The sequence below is a fragment of the Barbus barbus genome (genome assembly GCF_936440315.1).
Source record: "Barbus barbus genome assembly, chromosome: 42".
NCBI lineage: Eukaryota > Metazoa > Chordata > Actinopteri > Cypriniformes > Cyprinidae > Barbus > Barbus barbus.
In genome coordinates, this window is record NC_136720.1 from 26,100,432 (window position 1) to 26,127,775 (window position 27,344).

At 34.4% G+C, this 27,344-nt stretch overlaps 1 protein-coding gene across 1 annotated transcript; it reads left to right on the plus strand.

Annotated features, from left to right (window-relative positions):
* The first annotated feature begins 1,968 nt into the window (after positions 1–1,968).
* On the plus strand, positions 1,969–26,701 carry LOC306861807 (regulator of nonsense transcripts 2-like). The gene is made up of 22 exons (XM_079404293.1): positions 1,969–2,054; positions 3,622–3,990; positions 5,396–6,175; positions 6,991–7,151; positions 7,228–7,404; positions 7,845–7,982; positions 8,184–8,287; positions 9,165–9,250; positions 9,407–9,515; positions 9,688–9,801; positions 11,012–11,128; positions 11,212–11,397; positions 12,134–12,337; positions 13,041–13,316; positions 16,262–16,445; positions 18,827–18,972; positions 19,840–19,941; positions 20,015–20,113; positions 21,300–21,464; positions 22,583–22,724; positions 24,398–24,518; positions 25,527–26,701. Exons 1-22 carry the CDS (start codon positions 2,050–2,052, stop codon positions 25,534–25,536), a joined length of 3,795 nt encoding a protein of 1,264 aa, XP_079260419.1. The 5' UTR covers positions 1,969–2,049; the 3' UTR covers positions 25,537–26,701.
* Positions 26,702–27,344: the final 643 nt, after the last annotated feature.

Here is a 27,344-nt window from a genome sequence, read left to right on the forward strand (position 1 = left end):
ATTCACTATGTTCAGTATATTTATATATAATATAGAATATAAGAATATAAATGTATACATGTACATATTTTCAAAATATTTACTGTATGTGTGTGTATTTATATATGCATAATAAATATACACAGTACACACACATATATTATGTAAACAAAAGCTTTTATTTTGGATGCGATTATTCGCGATTAATCGTTTGACAGCGCTACTTTTAATTCCGTAATTCTGTTATAGTACTTTTCACAAATAAGTTGTTAAAAAACAATTAAAAATGCTAAAAATAAAATAAAAACAAAACACCCACTTCTCAAAAAAGTGCATTTATTTCACATAATACTTACAAAGTTACTTACAATAAATAAATATAAATATCATATTTGATCTTGATTAAAAAACATTAATTGGTAAAATTAACAGATTTATTGTTTAGATAGCAACTTTTTAATTCTGTGATCCTATTATAGTATTTTTCCACAAACAAGGTGTTGAAAACACAAATAAAAATTCTTAAAATAAAATTAAAAAATAAAAACAAAACACATCATTCTCAAAAATGAAAAAAAAGGTCCAAAATACAGTCCAAACTTACAAATAATGTTTTTTATAGTGGAAGAAGGTTCTTTCGATTGTTCAAATGTTCTTTACACATAAGAGCTGATCACTGAAAGGCTCTTTAGGGGACCAAAGATGGTTTTTCTATGAAAACAGCCTTCATTCTGAAGTGTAAATCTGCTTCCGGAAGCAAAACCCTGTACTGGACTTCTCTAGTTACAGCGTGGTCAGATGGATATGAGGTGCATCTTAAGAACTGTGTTTGCATAAGTTCACCTTCACAATGACAGATCACAGTCTTTGCATAAGCGTGTTGTTGGTGCAGTTGATGGCACATTATGCTGCAGAATGAGCTCTGGTGTCCTTGCAAGGCTTGTCATTTTTCCTGAGATAATGCATCTCCTAATAGAATCATTATCACGTCCTTGACCGTGTTTCCCTGGCATGTCACCTGGAAATATTCCCAGTGGCACATCAAAACCTGCTCTCCGCTCGGCTGATATCTGTGTACAGGAGAAAACATTGCTGAGAATGTGACTGATATTAAACTTCACAGCATCTTCACTGCATTAAACGAGCCCCCCTACATGAGACAATAAAGGACTGGGGTTTTCATTTCACCTGTGTTTTATTGAACACCTCAGGCAATGTTTCAGCATCTGCACCTGAGCAAAGACACACTTATGAGACACAGATGATGATGATGATGAACAAATGATCAAAACCCAGTGGATCCAGACTCATCAATTCTTCTAAATGTGTTTGTCGCGTGTCAATAGCGCCATCTGCAGGCCACCAATATAACAGTTTTGTGGCATTAATAACACATTTATATAGGCTAGATTTGCAAGCTTTTTTCGTTTTTTATATTAGATGTTTCTCAGGTTTATGACACTTTCTGATGTAAAAATGTATTTTATAAGTAGTTGTTTGAATAATGAATATGTAGCTACAACTGTATGTTTCTTTTAAATAAAAAAAATGCCATTTGTAACTATTTGTAACTTTGAAATAACTACAATCTTTCAGGTGGTTCATGATTACATAGCTAGCTAGATTTATTAAACTAAATAAAAATGACACTAAACGAATCTGAAACCTTACATTGCTAATATTAGGCTATAAATACATGCAATATATCGTTCTGGTGATTAATGATAGATAGATAGATAGATAGATAGATAGATAGATAGATAGATAGATAGATAGATAGATAGATAGATAGATAGATAGATAGATAGATAGATTTATTAAACGGGTTAAAGCTAAACATTGGAGGTGTGATGTGTATTTGTTTTAGGGATATTAGGATATATGTACGTGTTATATGTATTTTTCTAGGTTTGCAGTTTTATCATTTTTTTCCTCACGTAGGCTATTTTTGAGGTGAATGATATATTTTGATCAGGCACGTTTGGGGACGCCATATTCAGGGGTCCTATTATTGAAAACTGTCGAGCGCCGTCATTTTCAGACTAAACTTATGAATATTAACACAAGCGCATGAGGTAAGACTGACATTTCATTCAAAACACAATAATGTTCATATGACTGACAGAAAATTTCTTTGTTTCTATCATTTCCGTCTGTTTGCGGCATAAACGTGTTGATATTTGTTGATATTTGACATATGAGCGGCCTCAAACAGCTAACGGCTAATGCTAATTCATAAACACTTAGTTAAAACATCAAATCGCTTCATTAAAATGATCGCATTTATGTTATATATGAACTGCATATTATTAATTGAGATGACAGTGACAGAAAGTGTTTATCTGGTGTATTTGGCCGGCTTTTGTTAATGCAGCTGTTGCTGATTGTTTTTATTTGGACGATGTGTTTGTTCCTTGTTTTGTTTGTTATTGAGGGTCTTTTTTAGGGCATACACAGTAGGATACGTGTGTGAATGTGTTCTGAGAGTGTTTGTGTGTGGCTTGGCTTGTATGAGCCTGGAACACGGAACCGGAATCTGTCTGTAGATCAGATCCTGCAGAGTCTCTAGAACCATTAACTCATTAAACACACCTGAGCGTGATTGACAGATGTGTGTTTGAGGTGCTGACACCACCTGACCTGGACTACACCTTACATGTCTGAAATAAACCAATCAAATAATCACGGCATGGCCAAAATGTGGGGTATACATATACAACCAGAGCAGCCTGGGATGATATATATATCCCATAATGCAGTAGTACAGCTTATCCAGAGTGACTAACATTTTTAATGAATTTGATCTGATAATAGTTTTTAAAATGTGATTAAAAGTGCAAAACTTAAAAACAAAATAAAACAAACTAAACACAAACAAAAACGTGCACTGTATACAGCATAAATTTAACATATAGTAAAAAATTTGATTAAAATTGGAAAATCTTTTTAAAAAGAGACGTATTCTGTATACGGTACATTTTTCAATGCTAAATTAGATTCAAATTTGACTGCAAAATATAAAAAAAACAGTATGCTCTTACAAATATTTAAAAAAGTATGCCGTATACAGTACAATGGTTTTTTTTATGCATAGTTTGTTCAAAATGCAAAATATTTTTAAGAACAGTATGCCTTGTGCAAAATTTGATTACAAGTGCAAAATATATATAAAAAAGTATACAGTGTAATATTTTAAATGCAAAATTTTTATTAAAAGTGCAACTTAAAAAATTAAAATGTTTTAAACAGTATGCTGTATACACAACAATGTTTTTTAATGAAACTTGTATATATTTTATTTTATTATAGTATTATATATGATTATTTAAAGTATTAAATTGCAGTATAATTTTTCAGTGCCAAATTGTTTTCAAAAACGTAAAAATATTCCATGGTCATATGCAACATTTGATTACAAATATTTAAAATAAAATAAAAATGTGTACAGTGTAATATTCTTAATGCAAAATTTAGTTAAAAAATGCAGAAAAAAATTAAAAACTATGTATTTCAATACAAATAATTTGTAAATCATGTTCCATATGCAAAATTTCATTTGTAAACAGTATATTTTTCTATGCAAAATTTTATTAAAAATGCAAAATAATATGGTTGAATTTGTTTTATTGTTTTGTTTTGCAGTTGCAGTATGCCTGCTGAGCGTAAGAAGTCCGTCAACATGGAGGAGAGAGAGACGGGCTCCTTCAGCAACAAGGACAGAGACGCAGACAGACCGGCCGCCGCGTCTCGCGACAAGAGCAAAGATGAGACCAAGATGAGCGGGAAGAAGGACGGAGGCAAGACGCCGGAAGATAAGAAGAGACGGGCTGAGGAGGACAAGAGGAAGAAGGAGGAGAAGGAGCGAAAGAAGAAAGAGGAGGAGAAGCAGAGGGCAGAGGAGGAGCAGAAGAAGAAAGAGGAGGAGGAGAAGAGACAGCAGGAGGAGCAGGAGAAGAAGCTCCTGGAGGAGGAAGCCAGACGACAGAAAGAGGAAGAGGCTGCACAACTCAAGTAAGAGGGCTGGACAATATAGCACAGTTCTCTATATTTTTTCCAAAACACTAAAGGAACATTTAAGGTCATATTTATTTCAAATCATATTTACCAATAATAACATATGAAATATGATTAAATATAAAAAATGTAATATTCCTACAGAAAGTTGGTATTGTTGCAAATAAACCAAGTTCTTTGAAAAACATAATTTTCAATACAGCATTCTGATTAAAGCTCCACTTTTTATTTGTTGTTATATTTCAATTTATATATATATATATATATATATATATATATATATATGTGTGTGTGTATATATATATATATTTTTTTAAACATTTAGAATTGTTAGAACTTCTATTTAGAATTTAGAACTTCTACTGTTTATGAAATTTTGACTAGCTACTATGAGATTGATAGCCTAATTCAGATGGGCTACCTGTTATTTTTATGGTATATCAAAAAGTGTATATTTTTAAATGTGATTGTTGGTACATTTTACCAGTATTTACCATACTTTCAAAACAAAAATTAAAATAGGAAAAAATATGCAATATAAAAATTTACATTTAGTCATTTATCAGACGCTTTTATCCAAAGCTACTTACAAATGAAGACAATAGAAGCAATCAAAACCAACAAAAGAGTAATGATAAGCAAGTGCTATAACAAGTCTCGCTTAGCCTAACACAGTACACGTAGCAAGATTGATATATATATATATATATATATATATATATGAAAGAATAGAGAAAGTTAGTGTTAGAGGCTTTTTTTGTTAAAGAAAACAAGCAGTTGGAAAACGAATATAGAGTGCAAGTGTTAGAGGGTCAAGTGTTTTTTTTTTTTTTATATAAAACTAATTAAAAAGACAAATAAATAAAATCGAATTAAAATAGAGAGTGCTAGAGTTAGAGGGTCAAATAAAGATGGAAGAGATGTGTTTTTAGCTTTTTATACATATATATACAATACACACCACCGAATCAAGACGTTGCTATATGGAAAAAAATCTGTTTATTTACTTATTTCTGATTATTTTAGTAAATATTACGTAAAAAATATTTCATTTCAGCAATTGTTTAAATACATAAATTATTTACATAATGCATGATATTTTTTTTTTTTAAAGTGATATATCAGCTTTATATTGTATATTTGTAAAACACATAATAGTTAGACAACTAATACGAATACCAAAGATGAACCTCTTAAGTGATCATCACACTCACTATAATAATTTAAATATAAAAATAATTTAAGAAAAAAAAAATTCTTAATAACACAAGATTTTTATTTTTTTTGGTTTTTTTGGAAAAAGCGGGGTGGTCTTATATTCGGGTCAATACGGTAATAGCATCTCATTGCTACTTAATTAACTCTGATTCTTTGTAATCACAGTTTGTTTGTTTCTCATCAGGGAAAAGGAGGAGTCCGAACAGCTCCAGCAGGAGGCGTGGGAGCGTCACCACAGCAGGAAGGAGCTGCGAGCGAAGAACCAGCACGTGCAGGAGACGCGTCCCGAGGAGGCCTTCTTCAGCCGCCTGGACTCCAGCCTGAAGAAGAACACGGCGTTCGTCAAGAAGCTCCGCACGCTCACGGAGCAGCAGCGTGGCTCGCTGTCGCAGGACTTCGACTCACTCAACCTCAGCAAGTACATCGGCGAGGCCGTGAGCTCCATGGTGGAGGCCAAGCTGAAGATCTCGGACGTAGGCTGCGCCGTGCATCTCTGCTCCCTGTTCCACCAGCGCTACGCCGAATTCGCACCGCTTCTCCTCGGCGGCTGGAAGAGGCACTTCGAGGCCAGGAAGGAGGAGAAGTCGCCCAACGTGAGCAAACTGCGGACCGACCTGCGCTTCATCGCCGAGCTCACCATCGTGGGTCTGTTCACGGATAAAGAAGGGCTGTCGCTCATCTACGAGCAGCTGAAGAACATCATCGGCACCGACCGAGAGACGCACACTCACGTTTCTGTCATCATCAGCTTCTGCAAGCACTGCGGAGACGATATCGCCGGGCTGGTGCCGCGGAAGGTCAAGAATGCGGTGGAGAAGTTCAGCTTGTCCTTCCCTCCCAGTCAGATCATTAATGCGGAGAAACAGCAGCCGTTCCAGAACCTGCTGAGAGAATATTTCACCTCCCTCACCAAACACCTGAAGAAAGACCACCGAGAGCTGCAGAACATCGAGAGACAGAACAGGTCCGTCTGGATATTGAAGTCTTCCATTTACACAATGTTAATAACTGTGGAAAAAGAAAAAAAACATATTTCACCTAGTTGACAAGTCAGCATTTCTCATTTTTTTAAAATGATATACAAAAATAACTAAAAATGAAATAAAGAATAAAAACATGTTAAAAAAATTATAAAATTGACAAAAACACCTAAGAAAATTACTAAAACTTGAACTAAAATGAAAATAGACAAATAAAAACTACTTCAAAATTTTAATTAGAAACTATAATAAAATGTAACTAATAAAAATGACAAAAGCACCCAACAAAATGACCAAAACTTTCAAATTAAAATGAAAGCAGAAAATATGAAAATGAAATCGAATTAAAAATATTAATAAACCTATAATAAAATTTAAATATTAAAAATATTGAAAACACTCAACAAAATGACTAAAACGTTTAACTAAAATGAAAACAGAAAATATGAAAATAAATCGAATTCAAAATATTAATAAAAACTATAATAAAATAACTGATATTTAATGAAGCTCATAACTGGCATAAATGCGTTTACTTAAATTTATCCCTATCTGATCCATTTCCTTAAATCTTAATGAGTGAGTCAATGATTCATTAACTCAGTCCAGCTGATCCCTTCAGAAAGTTAGGCTACGTCTGTCTTTATGAATGGGTTATTGAATTATTCACTCAACCGATTCATTGTAAAATGCAGATTCAGAACCAGTGCTGTGTGTTGCTCTGAGATGTGCTTCAGCTTTGGAATTGTTTTCATTGATTGCACTTGAATAGTAATAATAATGTTTTGTGTCTCTGCAGGCGTATCCTGCACTCTAAAGGAGAGCTCAGCGAGGACAGACATAAGCAGTATGAGGAGTTTGCCACCTCCTATCAGAAGCTGCTGGCAAACACACAAACGCTGGCCGATCTGCTGGACGAGAACATGCCTGAACTTCCTCAGGACAAAACCATCCAGGAAGGTGCGACAGTCGGCACGACTTCATCCGTGTAAGAGTTTGTCTTGGCATGCGCATGATTTGTTGATTTGTGTGGCAGAACACGGTCCGGGCATCGATATCTTTACGCCGGGGAAACCGGGAGAGTACGATCTGGATGGAGGGATCTGGGAGGACGAGGATGCAAGGAACTTCTACGAGAACCTGGTGGATCTGAAGGCGTTTGTACCTGCTATACTCTTCAAGGACAACGAGAAGGGCAGCCAAACCAGCAAAGGTACCGAATGCTTCCACTATTACTTATATACTGTCATAGTATTTATTAATATTTAGAATTAGCCTTTATTTTTATATTATTTTTTTTTCCTTTTTGGTAATTGTTAGTAATTTCCTTAGTAATTTGTTAGTAATTTGAATAGGTTGGTATTTTTTAAAATCATTTTTATTGCTTTTATTTCCCCATTTAGCATGTATTTTATTTCAGTTGTTGTAATATTAGTACCAGTGTTGTTTTAGTATCATTGAGATATAGATTATAGTTTTTATTAATGTTATAAATCAGTTTTTATTCATACATTATTTTTTCCATTTTCTGTTTTTATTTTCATTGTAGTAATACATTTGCATTTATTTTTAGTGGTTTTGTCATTTTTAGTTTGTTTATCCAGTTTTTTATTTTTTTAAGTATGTGAAACATTATGTGGTCTTTGTGTGCAGAAGGACAAGAGGTAAACAGCACTGAGGAGTTGGAGATGGAGTTGGAAGCGCTGGACATCACTGATGACCCTATAGATCTGGACACACCTGAAGAGACTGAAAGTGAAGAACTGGCCAAAAAGTTACTGGATGAGCAAGGTAAACATGCTTTCTCAATGAAACACACTGATCAATGCACCTCCTAAACCTCCAGAGGGCACTGAAGGGGATGTGCAGGATCTTTCCAGCAGCCCGACTTTATCTGTATTTTGCTTTTTTTCCCCAGTGATTGCAATCAGATTCATTATCATAAGTCAGTGTTTGAATTGTCATGTCATTTGTGTGTGTGTGTGTGTACAGAGCAGGAGGATGAGGAGGCCAGCACCGGCTCTCATCTTAAACTCATCGTGGACGCTTTCATCCAGCAGCTCCCAAACTGCATCAACAGAGACCTGATTGACAAGGTTAAGAGTTAAAACACACACACAGTTTTAACACACAACTTTAGTACTTCAACCTAAAACTTCTTCCAATTATACTTTTTATTCAATTTTTTTAATTGAATACTTTTATTTTATGTTTAGATTTGTTTTTATTTTAATTTTAGTAATTTTGTTGAGCTTTTATAATTTTTTATTCGTTTTTTTTATATTTTATTTATCATTGATTTACTTTTATGTCAGTTTTGTAATTTTAGTAATAAAACTTTTTCTGTTATAATTGTAAATTTTTGATAAAGCTTTGCATACTTTTATTTTGTTTATATTTCAGATTTCATTTTAGTTTTAGTATTTTTGTTGTTTTTAATCATTTTATTAGGTTATTAATATTTCTATTCATCTTTAATACACTTATATATATTAGTGCAGTCTAACGATTGATCGCGATTAATTGTTTCCAAAATAAAAGTTTTTGTTTATATAATGTTTACTGTGTATATTTATTATGTGTATATATAAATACAAATGCATGCATGTATATATTTAAGAAAAATAAGTTATGTTTATATATTAAATATATTGATGAATAATATAAAATATATTAAATATATGTATAAAGTATATATATATATATATCAGTTCTATTTTTAAGTTTTTCATTGAATACTTGTATTTTTTGTTAATATATTTTCATTTTATTTGTCATTTTATGCTTTTATCATTGTAATGATTTAAAAAAAAACGTAGATTTATCTTAAATCTATTTATTTTCCACATCTAATTTTCATTTAAGAGTAAGTTTTTAATTTATTACGTTTATATTATTTCAGCTTTATTTCATATGGGGCTGATGGGTTGTTATGCTTGTTTTGTGTTCAAACGTGTTCCTGTGTGTTTTCAGGCTGCTATGGACTTCTGTATGAACATGAACACCAAGTCCAATCGCAGGAAGTTGGTTCGAGCTCTTTTCACAGTACCCAGACAGAGGTGTGTGTGTGTGTGTTTGTTTGTTTACAGCATCTGTAAATGTGAACACTAGATGGAGCCAGAGCTCTTGAGTTTTCAGTCATTTGATCTTATCAAGTGTTCATTCAGATTTGAAGTGTGGCTGTGCATTAATAATTTTACAAATGTGTGTGTCAGGCTGGATCTGTTGCCGTTCTACGCTCGTCTGGTGGCCACTCTACACCCGTGTATGTCTGACATAGCTGATGACCTCTGCTCAATGCTCAAAGGAGATTTCAGATTTCATGTGAGTGTGTTTCTCATTGGCTAAACGCTATCAAACTAGGTATTTTAGTACCAAAACAAGCTATTTTAGAGTCAGAATGCCCTAAAATGAGTCTGGGTCTGCAAGTCACCAGAAACTAGTTAACACAAATAACACATGAAAGTGAGTGTGTGTGTTTGTGTGTTTCTTACAGATCAGAAAGAAGGACCAAATCAACATTGAGACCAAGAATAAGACGGTGAGGTTCATCGGGGAGTTGGCCAAGTTCAAGATGTTGTCCAAAACGGACACGCTGCACTGCCTCAAGGTGAGCTGATGACACCTACAGTGTGTACTAGCTAGGGATGTCAACAATCCATACTAAAATAAAAAATGTAATGATAGCAATCTCTTTTAATTTGATTTATTTTTATTTAATATGTGCTTTATATTAAGGAGTGAGTTCAATACAGTGTATTTTAGTTTTTGGTCATTGAAATTAAGCTAAAATAAAATATAAATATTAGATGAAAAACTTAAACTTAAAAAAACTTTAAAACAAAATTAGAAATGTTAATAGAATTAATGAGAGAACTGAAAACTAAACAGACAAGCCAGGGTTTTTATAGTTACCTATAACTAAAACAAAAACAAACTCAAACCATAAGAAACACATTTGTTACTTGAAATAAAATTAAAATATTAAAAAAATATGTATTTCTTATTTATTTTAACTTGAAATAACTAAAAAAATCATATAGACATAAAAACTATCTAGAAAAAAAATAATAAAAATGACAAAGAACTAAGTAAAATAAAGATGCAAACTAAATATAAAAAATATTAACAATATCTCAGTGATACTAAAGTTACATGGGAACTAACTGATAAAAAATAAATACGTTTAACTTGAGGCACTAAAATAACAAATGAAACTGAAATAAAAATTAATAGAGCTATGTAGACATAATTAAAAAAAACTAATAGAAATGACAAAAAAACAACAAAATACTGAAACTTTAAGTGAAATTAAAATGATAACAGAAAATATAAAAACAATATCTTGAAAATATAAATAAAACTATAATAGTATCTCAATGATACTAAAATTACACTGGAACTAACTAATATATAAAATAATTTTAAATGGAAGTACTAAAAGTACTAGGACTAAAACTGAAGTAAAAAAAGATATAAGATATTTAAAAATAAATTAATTAAAATAAAAAAAAATTACAATGTTTTTTTTTACTAAAAATTTAAATGAAATGAAAATATAAAAAACCCTGCAAATATTAAAATTAAATTTTTAATACACTAATAGTATATCAGTAATAGTAGAATAGCACTGGGTCAGTAGCATTCTATCTTTGCTGTGATATTAAAGTTCATGTGCTGATAATAACATAGGCTGCTGAAACTTTGGTATCATCATAGCCTCAATACAGACATTTATTCCAGCATGTCTAATGCTCTCTCTGTGTCTGTGTGTGTGTGTGTGTGTGTGTGTGTGTGTGTGTGTGTGTGTGTGTGCGCAGATGCTGCTGTCTGATTTCTCTCACCATCATATCGAGATGGCCTGCACACTGCTGGAGACCTGTGGACGCTTTCTCTTCCGCTCGCCGGACTCTCACCTGCGCACGAGCGTCTTACTGGTCCGTCTTCACACAAGCAGACACACTAACATGCAAACCTGCAGCCACCCTCTTCATGCTGTTGATCATGTGTGTGTTCACAGGAGCAAATGATGCGTAAGAAACAGGCTCAGCATCTGGATGTGCGTTACGTGACGATGGTGGAGAACGCCTATTACTACTGCAACCCGCCCCCCATGGAGAAGACGGTCCGCAAGAAGAGGCCGCCGCTGCAGGAGTACATCCGCAAACTGCTCTACAAAGACCTGTCCAAGGTCACCACTGAGAAGGTGTGTCACGCATGCGGTGGACGCAGGGGTACCGCATTTATTTTGTGGCCCACATCATGCTAAATATGAACATATATTTATTATAATTTGTGGCCAAAAGAAGCATGAACATAAGGCAGTGTGATTGTCAATTATGTCACTCCTGACATGTAGCAATGTGTATGTGGTCATTAGTCCTATTAGTAGCTTGAAAATAAAACTTAAAACTGTGAATAAAAATAAAACTTAAAGTTATTATAATTGTGAATGAGTTGTATCAAGAAAGCACAATCTTAATAATCACTGAAGCCGTCAAACCCCTCAGTTCAGTGCTATATATATATATATATGATCATTTTTTAACTAGTCTATATATTATTGTAAACAAATTTTACATATAATATATAACATATAAAAATACTGCATTAACTAATATATTATGAAAAAATATTGTAAATGCTTTAAAAACACATTAAAAACAAAAAATATATTTAAATATACTTTTATAATAATGCATAATAAAATATATCATGTTTTATAATAATAGTGTGTGTGTATGTAAAGTATAAATACAATGAAAAATTGTATATATAACATAACAATATACATATAAAGATTTATTTATAAAATGTATATCATTTAAATGTATTAATGTTTGTATTAGATTTATTTTAGGCTGTTCCCAATCTACAAAGCAAAATACTGGAGGAGTGCATTTAGCTTTAGTTGTGTGTAAAATCAGTTTTGTTGTCTGTAGGTGTTGAGGCAGTTGAGGAAGGTGCCCTGGCAAGATCCTGAGGTGAAGAGTTACCTGATCTGCTGTATGATCAACATCTGGAACGTCAAATACAACAGCATCCACTGCGTGGCCAACCTGCTGGCCGGACTGGTGGCGTATCAGGAGGACGTGGGCATTCATGTGGTGGATGGTGTGCTGGAGGACATCCGCCTCGGCATGGAGGTCTGTGTGTGTGTGTGTGTGTGTGTTACAACCCATTACTTGATTGCATTACTTCTAGTCAAGTCGCTCTTATTTCTATAGTGCTTTATGCAATACAGATTGTTTCAAAGCAGCTTCGCAGTAATAAACAGGAAAAATATTTGAAATATTTTTACAATTTAAAACAGCTGTTTTCTGTGTGAATATCTGTTAAACTGTCATTTATTTCTGTGATCAAAGCTGAATTTCCAGCATCATTACTCCAGTCTTCAGTGCCACGTGATCCTTCAGAAATCATTCTAATATACTGATTTAAGATTAGATAAGATAATATAAACTTTATTGTCCCGAAGGAAATTTGTGATTTGCGAATGAGATTTGCTGCTCAAGAAACATTTCTGATTATTATCAGTGTTGAAAACAGTTGTGCTGACAATATTTTTTGAAAAAACTATGATACATGGATTATTCAAAATTCTTTGGATTATTTGGATCTGTTTAGTTCAGTGTTGATCAAGTTTAGTACTAATATAGTAACTGATTCTATAGTTCTAATTATAGTGACATTAAAAAGAGAGTTGTTTAATTGCATTTGTCAGTGCACTTATAATAATAGAACAATGTTATATGATGTAAATTCTAGTCAGAATCAAAAAACAATTATCTAATGCTTCGATTATAGATTTTTCAATGCTTTAGATGTTGATGTGTGTTTGGTTCTCAGGTGAACCAGCCCAAGTTTAACCAGCGGCGGATCAGCAGCGCTAAGTTTCTGGGTGAGCTGTATAACTACCGTATGGTGGAGTCTGCCGTCATCTTCCGCACGCTCTTCTCCTTCACCTCGTTCGGCGTGAACACAGACGGCTCTCCCAGCCCGCTGGACCCCCCCGAGCACCTGTTCCGCATCCGCTTGGTCTGCACCCTGCTGGACACCTGCGGACAGTACTTCGACCGCGGCTCCAGCAAGAAGAAGCTCGACTGCTTCCTCATTTACTTCCAGGTGAGCGTTTGCCTTTGGACCAGCCAATCACAGACGGATGATCGTGTGCGACGTCTCCTGTGATTGGTGGTAAAACCTGGGCTGTCAACAGAATAAAATCATAAATGTTGTTATCATTCTGAGCTCATAGATGATATTTCATAATTGAATTTCAGCGATAATTAAATTCCACCATACTAAAATAGTATTTGTCAGTAATATTGTAAAAAAATAAAAAAGATTAAAAAACATATAAATATATTATTAAAAATATATTAAAATTATTATAGAAAATTATATATTATATGTGACCCTGGACCACAAAACCAATCTTAAGTCTGTATTGCTTATTTGTAGCAATAGCCAAAAATACATTGTATGGGTCAAAATTATCATGGCATCTTTTATGCCAAAAATCATTAGGATATTAAGTAAAGATCATGTTCCATGAAGATATTTTGTAAATTTCCAACCGTGAATATATTAAAACTTAATTTTTGATTAGTAATATGCATTGCTAAGAACTTCATTTGAACAACTTTAAAGGAGATTTTCTCAATATTTAGATTTTTTTGCTCCCTCAGATTCCAGATTTTCAAATAGTTGTATCTCAGAAAAATATTGTCCTATCATAACAAACCATACATCAATGGAAAGATAATTTATCCAGCTTTCAGATGATGCATAAATCTCAATTTCGGAATTATGACAGGTTTTGTGGTCCAGGGTCACATATTATATTATATAATACTAGATTGCATAAATGTGTTTTTGTAAAATGTTTCGTATTTAAAAAAAATACAGTGACAGCAAATGAGTTTTCTTCTGTCTGAATTCATTTTTTTTAACAATACATTAGCTGTTTAGATGTTGTTTTTAAATCCATCATTTACATTCAAATTCCTATGCAGCAATTATAACTTGCCTCCCAAAAATAATTATAAAAATTTAAATAAAAAAAGATATTGCATAATGAAATTGAAGCCTATTTTTAGTTACATTTACTAATTTATTTTGCATTGTGGCATCATTATTATTATGGCAATTAAACACATTAAGCAAATGCATTAACTCTTAATTACACAAATGTAACATTGTTAATCATATATGATTTGGTGCTCAAATATGATCTATTACTGGTGCTCAGTTATTAATAATGGTTCTTATCAATGTTAAAGTTTTTGCTGCTTCATATGAAACTGTGATACATTTTATTTTTCAGGATTCTTTGATAAATGTAAAGTTCAAAAGAACAGCATTTATTTGAAAGAATTGTTTTGCAACATTATAAATGTCTTTTGATCAATTGAATGCGTCCTTGAATGAAAGTATTAATTTCTTTTTTTAACTCTTAATTTTTGAATGTTAGTGAATTATGGTTTCCACAAACATATTCAGCGGCACAACTGTTTTCAACATTGATAATAATCAGAAATGTTTGTTGAGCAGTAAATCAGTATATTATAATGATTTCTGAAGATCATGTGACACTGAAGACTGGAGTAATGATGCTGAAAATTCAGCTGCGCATCACAGAAATAAATTACATTTTAATATACATTCACCGGCCACTTTATTAGGTACACCTGTTCAATTGTTTGGTGTAACAAATTGCTAATCAGCCAATCACATGGTAACAACTCAATACATTTAGGCATCTAGATGTGGTGAAGACGACTTGCTGAAGTTCAAACCGAGCATCAGAATGGAGAAGAAAGGGGATTTAAGAGACTTTGAACGTGGAATGGTTGTTGGTGCCAGACGGGCTGGTCTGAGTATTTCAAAAACTGCTGATCTACTGGGATTTTCAAGCACAACCATCTCTAGGGTTCACAGAGAATGGTCCGAAAAAGAGAAAATATCCAGTGAGCGGCAGTTGTGTGACGAAAATGCCTTGGTGATGTCAGAGGAGAATGGGCAGACTGGTTAGAGATGATAGAAAGGCAACAGTAACTCAAATAACCACTCGTTACAACCAAGGTATGCAGAATACCATCTCTGAACGCACAACACATCGAACCCTGAAGCAGATGGGCTACAGCAGCAGAAGACCACACCGGGTGCCGCTCCTGTCAGCTAAGAACAGGAAACGGAGGCTACAATTCACACAGGATCACCAAAATTGGGCAATAGAAGATTGGAAAAACGTTGCCTGGTCTGATGAGTCTCTATTTCTACTGCAACATTCAGATGGTAGGGTCAGAATTTGGCGTAAAGAACATGAAAGCATGGATCCATCCTGCCTTGTCTCAACGGTTCAGGCTGGTGGTGGTGTAATGGTGTGGGGGATATTTTCTTGGCACACTTTGGGCCCCTTAGTACCAATTGAGCATCGTTTAAACGCCACGGCCTACCTGAGTATTGCTGCTGACCATGTCCATCCCTTTATGACTACAGTGTACCCATCTTCTGATGGCTACTTCCAGCAGGATAATGCACCATGTCACAAAGCTCAAATCATCTCAGACTGGTTTCTTGAACATGACAATGAGTTCACTTTACTCAAATGGCCTCCACAGTCACCAGATCTCAATCCAATAGAGCACCTTTGGGATGTGGTGGAACGGGAGATTCGCATCATGGATGTGCAGCCGACAAATCTGCAGCAACTGCGTGATGCTATCATGTCAATATGGACCAAAATCTCTGAGGAATGTTTCCAACACCTTGTTGAATCTGTGCCACGAAGAATTAAAGCAGTTCTGAAGGCAAAAGGGGGTCCAACCCGGTACTAGCAAGGTGTACCTAATAAAGTGGCCAATGAGTGTATATTCACATAGAAAACAGTTATTTAAGTTGCAATAATATTTCACAATTTTACTGTTTTTACTGTATTTTGATCAAATAAATGCAGGCTTGAAGAGCAGAAGAGACTTCTTTCAAAAACATTAACAAACTTGAATTATTCCAGACTACAGATTTGGTGTTCAGCGCAGTGAAACGCTGTTTGTTTGCGTGTGTTTTAGAGGTACGTCTGGTGGAAGAAGAGTCTGGATGTGTGGACTAAAGATCAGCCGTTCCCCATCGACATCGAGTACATGATCACAGACACGCTGGAGATTCTGCGGCCCAAAATGAAGCTGTGCTCGTCTCTGGACGAGGCCTGTGCTCAAGTCACACAGCTGGAGAGAGAGTTCCTCGTCAAACTCGGTAAAACACTCGTCTGATACTGTGTCTGTCTGTGTATGTGCGTCTGTCTGTGTCTGTGTATGTCTGTCTGTGTCTGTGTGTCTGTGTCTGTCTGTGTATGTGCGTCTGTGTCTGTGTATGTCTGTCTGTGTATGTCTGTCTGTGTATGTCTGTCTGTGTATGTCTGTCTGTGTCTGTCTGTGTGTATGTGCGTCTGTGTCTGTCTGTGTATGTCTGTCTGTGTCTGTCTGTGTATGTGCGTCTGTGTATGTCTGTCTGTGTCTGTGTATGTCTGTCTGTGTCTGTGTCTGTCTGTGTATGTGCGTCTGTGTCTGTGTATGTCTGTCTGTGTATGTGCGTCTGTGTATGTCTGTGTCTGTGCGTCTGTGTCTGTGTGTGTCTGTCTGTGTCTGTGTGTCTGTGTCTGTCTGTGTATGTGCGTCTGTGTCTGTCTGTGTATGTCTGTCTGTGTCTGTCTGTGTGTGTGTGTCTGTGTATGTCTGTCTGTGTCTGTGTGTCTGTGTCTGTCTGTGTATGTGCGTCTGTGTCTGTGTATGTCTGTGTATGTGCGTCTGTGTCTGTGTATGTCTGTCTGTGTATGTGCGTCTGTGTCTGTCTGTGTCTGTGCGTCTGTGTCTGTCTGTGTATGTCTGTCTGTGTCTGTCTGTGTGTGTGTGTGTGTGTGTGTGTCTGTGTATGTCTGTGTCTGTGTATGTCTGTCTGTCTGTCTGTGTGTGTGTGTGTGTGTGTGTGTGTCTGTGTATGTCTGTGTGTGTGTATGTCTGTCTGTGTGTGTGTGTCTGTGTTTGTATGTCTGTGTCTGTGTATGTCTGTCTGTCTGTCTGTCTGTCTGTGTGTGTGTGTGTGTGTGTCTGTGTATGTCTGTGTGTGTGTGTGTGTGTGTGTCTGTGTATGTCTGTCTGTGTCTGTGTGTGTGTGTCTGTGTCTGTGTCTGTCTGTGTGTGTCTGTGTGAAATTGTGTATTGCATGAGGTAAAGAGTGTTTTTGATAATCAGTGAATGAAGTACTTTACAAATGAATGGTGCTTCATCAGTTGATTAACTTCCTTTTATTTCACAAAATATCAGAGGACTCATATATGTTCCAGAGTTATTTTTGTGTCTAGTAGTATTTTGAATATATATATATATATATGTGTGTGTGTGTGTGTGTGTGTGTCAGTTTTCATTTTACACTTTAATTTGTTAAATGTTTAATAATGTAGTCATGTGTTTTGACCATTTTATTAGTTTATTATATTTTCTGTATTTTTTTTATATATTTGTATATATTTTAGTGATTGTATTATGTAGATTTAAATTATTTTATTTTAGTTTTGCTTTTGTCATTTTTTAATATTAGTGTTTAAGTTTAATATATCTTTTTGATTTTTAGTCATAGTTCAGTTTTAAAAGTTACTTCTAATAAAATTTTCTGTTTAATTTTTAATAACTGTTGTTGTTTTGTATTAGTATGTTGATTTCATTTCACATGTTTTAGTTTTAAATTTGAGTTTAATTAAAAGTGGTAAGTGGTGTGATTTTTTTTTTTTTTTTTTTTTTTTTTTTTTGTATTTAAGTATTTTGTTTGTGCTTTTGTCAGTTTATTTTTATATTAGCATTTAGGTTTAACTTATTTTATTTTGTTTTTTATTCTGTTTTAGTTCTGTTTTCAGGTAGTAATTTTAGTGCTTCAATTTTATTTCAACTTTTATTTTTCATTTGTTTAATTTAAGTTATTCATCTTATTATTATTATTTTTATTTATTTAACAGAAATGTTTTTAATAGTTTGACTGTTCGTTTACGATAATGGTCCCGATATGATTCATAACAAATGAATCAATCAGTCTGACGTCAGTGCAAAGACAGTTCAACATTTTAAAAAGGAGGGTTCACAATTTTAGATTGTGATCAGATGAGACATTCACTGTTAGACCGTGGAGCAGACTGATTAAATAACCGAGTGCTAGTGTGTTTTATGCAGTGTTTTGCTGAAGTCTTCAGGGCCAAATATGGCCATATTTGAGGAAACACCCACATACCGTCACACCGCCCAGCCCTAGTGTGTGTGTGTGTGTGTGCAGCCGTTCTTCTAGTTGTTCCGCTCATGTTTCTGCTCTCCCCGTCGAGCAGCATTCCTCACAGGGACACACTGGTTTGTTTTAATGCGTTCGGTCATTGACGCTTCATGCCTGACGTGTGCTGAGAGAAAGACACACATACCTGCAGCGAGTGTAAGAGTATCAGTATTAAAGCAGCTCAGACCCAGAATAGCTCTTCAGGAATGCTGTCGTGTGTGTGTGTCATCCGGCTGGTTTTAAACAACAATCGTTCTGTAGTACTGGTTTATTTTTATCCCTTGTGGTCTGGTTTAGTCAGTTATTCCTGTGTGTGTGTCCAGGCCTGGAGAAAGACGGCCGCTCCTCCAGCGCCATGGGCGAGAACGAGCCTCTGGATGAAGAGGATGATGATGATGAAGACGAGGGAGGAGCAGAGACCGAGGAGCAGTCTGGAAACGAGAGCGAGATGAATGAACCCGAGGAGGAGGTGACTGTTTTTCAGACGTGTGATTGACAGCTGTAAACTCCGCCTCCTCTCTCATACATTATAGTTTACTGATGATGCACAGAGATGGAGAAAAACACACACCAGCATGAGTCACTACAAAATCAAAATAGAATTTAATTTGCAAATAAAAAAAACACCATTTGAATTGTATTGATTTATTTATTTATACACACACATATATATGTATGTTATAAAAATAAACCATTTCATATATAAAATTATAAATTCTATATAAATTAAATTCTATGCATAACATTATTCATAAATACATTTTATATATAATAATTTTTTTATATATAATTATATGTACTAATTCAATTAATGTTAATCCTTTAAAATACAAACACATTTATTTATTATTCATTTAAATAAAAAAAACTTTGACCACGTGCCAAAAGGTACAAATTACTTTACTTTGAAAAAACCACTTTTGTTCATTTATAAATAAATACACTCACAAATAAATAAATATATATATATATATATAAGATATTCAGCTATTATATTAATTTTGGTATATATTTATTTTTTAATGTTATACCTTTTAAATAAATTTAATATTAATTTACATTTAAAAATACTTTGATAAGAGTACTTATGCTCATTTATAAATAAATCGCACACAAACACATTTTATACACTTATTTTAAACATAAAACTTAGCCATTCAGGTTTTTTTCTGTTGTCTTATGATAAATGTGCTTGATAAAAAAAAAAAAAGAGAGATTTTTCACTTCACCTCAATGGAGTGTTTAGAGACAAATTGATGCTTAGAAACAAGATGGATTAAACATTAATGCATTATTTAATCAGCTTAACTGTGTGTTTTGTCGTGCACATGTTCAGGAGGGCTCAGAAAATGAGGAAGAGGAGCGTGAGGAGGAAGAGGAGAACACCGACTATCTGACCGACTCCAACAAAGAGAATGAAACGGATGAGGAGAATAACGTGAGTGTGAAGTCGGGCTGAAGCGGGTGTTTGGCGGTTTCTCTGAGCTAACGCTGATGTTTGTGTTGGTCAGGAGGTCACTATCCGCGGCGGAGGACTCAAACACGTGGCGTGTGCCGAGGACGAGGACTTCATCCAGGCGCTGGACAAAATGATGCTGGAAAACCTGCAGGTGCACAAACACTCGAAACAAACCATCAGGATTTTGCTCTTCTGTATCCTTCTGAGAGCAAAACCGACCCTCTTTACTTACTTAATCTTAAAATTTGTAGCTTTAATCCACAAATGGATATTGTAAAGTCACATATACTGTATGCTAGTGTAGTGCTGGAAGTATGGCTCATTTTCTTTTCTTTTATAAAGCTACACCAAGAAAGTAGTCAGTAGCACTTGTGTGCTCTATTCCAAGTCATATGGTCTATTAAATGGTGTTTTTTTTCAGTTTTGGGGTTTAAAAGCTCTGGTCACTAACACTTTATATGAAAAACAGCTGCTTCAAGATTTTCTGCTATAAATCACACAAAAAATAACAGCATTCAAGTTTGAAAACATGAAGAGGAATAAAAACTATCGGCTTGAATATTTAGATCTATATTTTTAGCATATAGCTGTGCATTGAGAAATTATGCATAAAGTTCAATAACAATTCTGTGACAATGGTGCAAATAAAATGCATTTAAAAAAAATATTTTTGAAGTTACAAAGTAAAGAAAGTTTATTATTTTACAAGAAAATACGATTTCAGTCTTTCTACTTTAAAATTTTGTTACTTGCCAATTCTTTGTAATTATCTGTGAAATTTACTAGATGTTTACTAGACGTCTTAACAATTACGTTAATAATTAAAATTATATATTAAAATGTTACATTTTTAAAATTGTTTTAAAATAAAATTCAGGTTATATAAATATTAAATAAATTACAAAATTATAAAGCAGATTAAATTCCTTGTTTAAATAATGTTTATTGTTTTTGTTTCTTTTTTGCTACTTGGTGCAAAATAAAATAAATGTAATTAAATATTTTATTTAATTATAAATTAGGGCAAAGTCAATTTATATAAAAATAAATAAGTAGCAAAGAAAGGAACAAAAAATGATAAAAAATAAATACTTATAGCTAAACCTCAGTTTATCCACAGAAATTACATGCATGATCTTTAAGAATAAAATTAATTTAATTAAAAATCTGATTCAATGCACATACAATTTTAAATAAATTGTAAAACAAATTTTATTAAAGTGCAAAGAAATTTGCAAGAAATGTCATATATGCACTATATATTCCAGCTTCATATCTGCTTTATAATATCTTTGTGTGAGCTGGATAAATGTGTTGTTGACTGTGTGTGTGAGCAGCAGCGCAGTGGAGAGGCAGTGAAGGTGCATCAGCTGGACGTGGCCATTCCCCTGCAGTTAAAGAGCCACCTGAAGAAAAGCCCTGCCCCCTCGTGCACCGCAGACGCAGACATCAGCGACACCATGCAGTTCGTCATGCTCACGCGCAAGGGCAACAAACAGCAGGTACAGCGTGCGTGTGTGTGTGTGTGTGTGTGTTGGAATGGTTCAGTTCTGCAGGGTGTGTTCAGGATGTGGCTTTGGGAGTGTAAACTACAGCACACGCACACACACACAAACACACAGCATCTTTGTTTTCATTCTGCTGGTGTCTCAGTGATCCAGTTTAACCCTTCACAGTCTTTCAGAAACTTGACATTCATTCATTTTTGTCTGTCTTACTACATTTGTATTGCCAGAGCGTTTTTAACAGATAGCTGTGTGCAATGAGAAATTGTGCTAAAAAGGTACCAATGTAATAACAACAATAGTACAAGTGAAGTATTAATATATACAATTAGTGTATATAAAATAAATGTAATTAGTTTAACATTCAGTAAAAGTGCAAAATATTTTTGTGTTCTTTTTTATGTGATCTTTAAAAATAATTTAATATTTAATTAATTAAAAAATGTAAGTAAATTCTAAAATTGTCCAGAATAAATTTAAATTAAGTTAAAAAAAATAATAAAATTATTTAAATTAAGAATTAAGCTAGGAGAATCGTATTTTAACTAAAAACAAGGACAAATATTGCCTTTAATTTTGTTTATAAATAATACATTATTTTAGTTACTTTTTGATACTTTCTTAGAGCCAAGTACAATAATTTTATTTTAATTTAAACCGTTTTAAATAATTGAATTGTGATATTTGTATATGTTTTGTTAAAGTATCACATACTTTCTTATAGCTTAATATCTTCATCCACTGAAATTATATGGAAAATCTTAAATTAATTAAAAATGTAATTCAAATATTAATTATTAAGTAAAATGTAATATAAAAAAAGGTAATAAAAAATAATTAAAGGTGATATTTGTCCTTTGGTAAAATACGTTTTCATATACTTCCTTAGTTTAATATATTAGTTTATCCACAGAAATGGCATGTCTTTAAGAATAAAATTTTAAATGTAAATTTTATTTCAATTTATTTTTCACTACCAAAAAAGCAAAAAAGTAAAAAAAAAAAAAATTGAATTATTTAAACTAGGAATTAAAAGTGATATTTGTCATTTCATTGTTAAAATACTTTCTGATAGTTTGTCTCTGTGATCTGATGAGGAAACTCTCTGTGTGTAGTTTAAGATCCTGAACGTGCCGCTGTCGTCTCATCTGGCGGCGAATCACTTCAGCCAGCAGCAGGTGGAGCAGGAGGAGCGCATGCGCATGAAGAAGCTGACGCTGGACATCAACGAGCGGCAGGAGCAGGAGGACTATCAGGGTGAGCCGCTGACGCAGCTTTCTCAGGCCCTGTTTACACTAGTGCGTGTTCGTTTTAAAATCAAAACAATCCTCGTCTACACTGGTGTTTTCACAGCGTTTCAGAAACGCAAAACTCATGTCACATGACCATTCATGCAGGTACAACCATAGATGTGTATAGGTAGATTCCCTATTATTTAGATGGCGGACGCATCTACGTGCTTGGAGCGGTTGAATTGGAAATCTACCTACATATCTATAGGTACAACTATGAGAATGATGTTATTGTGTACACGGTCATCAAGGATACGCAGAGCGAATGTGGGTCCCCGTTTTGGCCCGTTTACACTGAAACGCAACCCCGGAGTTTTCAAAGGGACAAATCACTTTGTTTGAACACAGTTGTGTGGCTGCAGTGTGTGAAAACAACCAGTCTATAATGTTAAAAATCCACCAACTCATTTTTTTTATAAAACCAATAAATCATGAACAGTCTCTCCAAACGAGCTGTTTCAGATTCTCCCTCTGTTCACGTCACCGAGGGGACAAAGTCCCGCCCATTTGTGACGCTCTCTGCCCTATTAGCATAAACACAGCCCTGAGTGAGAAGCTGCGGTCCGCCATTACTGCAGATATATATAATGTCAGCGCCAAAGAGGCTTTACAAGTGTTGTGTTTTGGGATGCACTAATGAACATGGGAGTCTCCATAATCTCCCCTCATCTGAGCCGAGGACACTGTGGTTAAATTTTATTTTCCAAGGAAATATCCTCGAACAAATCGGTAACGTCCCCTAAATGTTTAGGAATCAATCCCAATGCTTCGTGCGTGAACGTCAGCTCCAGGCAAAGTAAGTATCACACGTTTGTTTTCCAAATTGCCCTTCTGAAAGAGCTTCTTGGCACTCTGTAAGGCTAATGATGCTAAAGCTAACATTGTCTCGTGTGTTTGCACTGATGCTGCCTTCAAGTGCTGCCAGAATGATTCTGAATAGGAATGTGGTGGTTAAAGTTGCATATTAAAGCAATGTGAGTCGATCGCTTGAAGTTGTCGAGCTCATAATCAGAAGTGGGACTTATAACGTTTGTGATGGCATGAGACCAGCTATGTTGTTATTTTTATCCCGTCTGTGTAATTCATAAACGCAAATTTATTATGCACAGTATAATCAGATGACTGACTTTTAAACAGAGTATGTTTTCTGTAAAGATAACAGGCTTGTATTAATAGTGGAATGCTTATTTGTAAAGACTAGTACTGCTATTGTCGAGCTTGCGCTCTTGAAGCTCCGCCCACTTCTCCGGGAGCAGCAGCTCATTTGCATTTAAAGCAACATACTCAAAATCAGTGCGTTTTGGCTCACACCCTAAAAGTAGCAATTTTAACAAGCTATAAAAAAATGTATCTGTGAAGTGTTTTGAGCTAAAACTTCACATATACGCTCTGGGCATATCAGAGACTTATTTTACATCTTGTAAAAACGGGCATAATAGGTCCCCTTTCAAACTAAAACCAGGGTCTGCAGCGTTTTCAAAAGTCTGCATTTTCAAGGGTCGAAAACGCCGGAGTAGTGTAAACGACAGGCGTAACCGTAGCAAAAGTTATGCGTTTTAAAATGAAAACGCTCTAGTGTAAACAGGGCCTCAGTGTGTCACAGCTGCTGATGGAGCGTCTGCTCGTGTGTGCTTTCAGAGATGATGCAGTCGCTCGCTCAGAGACCCGCTCCCGCAAACACCAACAGAGAGCGCCGGCCGCGCTACCAGCACCCCAAAGGAGCGCCCAACGCAGACCTCATCTTCAAGACCGGCGGCAGGTCAGACTCTCTCACACACACTCACACACTCACTCACTCACGCAGGAGCTCCATCTGTCTAATGACCACAGAAATCAACAAAACACTCAAATATTATAACATTAAAATTAAGCAGTAAAAGAAATTTGATTTTAAAACTTTTTACAAAAGGGATAGTTTCTAAATGGATTTGATTTTGCTAAACATACAATATGTCAGTTGCAAAGCATTTTGGGATAGTAATGCCCCAGCAAAAACCCACAACTAGGGATGCACTATTAAAACCAAAATCATGATATGACTTCTCAAATCACAAAGGCAGCATTTTATTTTACTGTGAAATATAACAATAGTAGTAATTGTTTTGGTTAACATTTTCATTAGTAATATTAATATTGATATTTTATTTAGTTTTACTTATAATTACATTTAAAACCTTTATAAAAAATTTATTTAACTATTATTATCATTATTTATTTTTATATATATATATATATATATATATATATATATATATATATATATATATATATATAACCCACAACTAGGGCTGCATAATTAATCAGAGTAAAACCTAAATCAAGATATGGCTCAGTGCAATTATTCCAAAGGTTGCATTTTATTTTACAGTACAATATACAGTAATATTTTCTATTTTAATATTTTTTAGTAGTAGTAATATATTTTTATTTAATAACATTTTATTAATTTAATAAATTAATTAATTAAATATATTTAATTTAATATATTAGTATGAATTATATAGTATTATTAAAATATTTTGTTTTTTATTTTATTATATATTGTATTTATGATTGTATTTTATTATTCTTTTAAAAATAAATAACTTTTATTTTATCATTTTATCATTACTACTATTATTTTATAGTAATATTGATATGTAATCAACATGTTTGATCTATAAAAATAATTAAATTATTAAATCATAAAATCACTATTACATTTTTTCCAAATTGTGCACCCTAGATCAACTCACTAACCCCTGACCTTTGACCCTGTGCACTGCAGGAGACGCTGATGATGTCAGACTGAGCAAACGACGAGTCAAAGACAGCAAGAGAGACATGTAGAGATGGACAGCGGTGCTGCTCTGGGACGACAGGAGACACACCCACCTGACTGCAGCGTCACCACGGCAACCAGAAGAGCCGCATCAGCTGGTGGACACGGATGGGAACGCGCACACACACACACACACATATATGCGAGACTGAAATGTCTCTTCATTGACACACACACACATACACACACACATAATGCGGAGGTGGTTTAATTGTGTCAGGGACAGTTTGATGGTTCAATAGCGAGCGAACCGAGACTCTAACGGAGGAAAACTCAAGTGTTTTTGTTCTTCAGACAAACTTTGGGATGTGTTCTGTTCTTTCTCCTGCTGTTTAATTCTGTTTAACCTCAGCCGGTCCGCAGTGACCGTTCCTGAGCGAGACGTGCATGGGCTGAACGCAGCTGTAAACCTGTTCGCTGTTGCAGTAAAGTGACTTCCTGTGACCGTGAGAATGTCTCTCTTTGTGTCTGTGCTCTCAAACACACTCACCAGCTTGTTTTACAGCCGTCGTGAGTCGCTGAACTCACTAACTAGTGCAGCTAATCAGAAAGCAGTCGAACCGGACGCCTGTGGGTTGAACAGGTAAGATCTAACCTGAAGAGGTTTCTGGTGATATACGTTTGAGCCGAACGTTTGTTTCAAGCATCTTTAGTCACAAATTTGATGAAGAACAGCTTAAATCGTCAACGGAGGATGTTTTAGTACTAGATTTGCAGCTCATTCTGTCCAGACACATTATTAAAACTCATAAAACCACAACATAATTAAATTCAGGTTTACAAAATAATGTACTTTAAATATTGCTGTAATGAGACATTAGGGATTTAATTGTCATTAAAAATTATTTTTAAATGCAAAAAAAAAGTATTTTGTTTCTAAATTTCTTAATGCATAGATTTTGTGAGATCCACCTTTCTGTAGTTTTTGATTTAGTTCATCTCTATTCTGTGTTTTTTGTTTGTATTGTGCTTTGAATTTGTGATTTTTGTTTTCTAGTATTTTCATTGACTTGATTAAATGTTACTGTCAAATTTGGTGAACGTTTGTGAAGTCCCTATTTTTCATCTCCAAACTCATAATCTGTAACATTCGGTTGCAAATAAACAAATTCGGACACCATAATGAGTTTCATTGAATTTATTCAGAAACAATCAGTGAAAATTAAAGATCTTCACCAATGCAAGAAAATAAGTTTACACAGAGGTGGAAATAAACTGTTGTTTTTTTTCGTGTGTGTGTTTATATAGTGTCACATTCACAATCATGCATTCTGTATCCTTCAATAACTGCTTCAATGAAAGCAAAAAACCGGAGTCGCAAAAAAAACTAAAAATCAAACACGCATACATAAACTAACACATGCTCACTCATACTGGAATCCACATTACACACTACAGGTCAAAAAACAACAGCATGTGATTGGTGGTGATTTCAGTCCAATGTGACTAACAACATGTTCCAGATCTAGATTTGGATGGCTGTGGTTTAGTGTGGGAGGAACTAAAGATATATTTACAAGACCTTCTGCGTGTTTGAAGGCTGGGGCATGCTGGGAGAGAAAGAAGAGAAAGATCTACGCCTAACAACCACCGTCCAAACCCACAATTCAACATCCAGAGAATAAAAATACATTATCATACAAACTAACCTGCTAAAATAAACATGAGAGATGACGTGCAAGATATTTCTCTAGGAAGACCCTTGAGGTATTTCTTGTGTACAGTCTGGGTTCTTCAGATATAACATATCAGACACAAAAAGTA

Excerpts from the sequence above, each read along its gene's own strand:
- LOC306861807 (XM_079404293.1), top strand. Across the intron at positions 6,176-6,990 it reads AACATCGAGAGACAGAACAG|GCGTATCCTGCACTCTAAAG; the intron begins GTCCGTCTGGAT and ends GTGTCTCTGCAG. Across the intron at positions 7,983-8,183 it reads AAAGTTACTGGATGAGCAAG|AGCAGGAGGATGAGGAGGCC; the intron begins GTAAACATGCTT and ends GTGTGTGTACAG.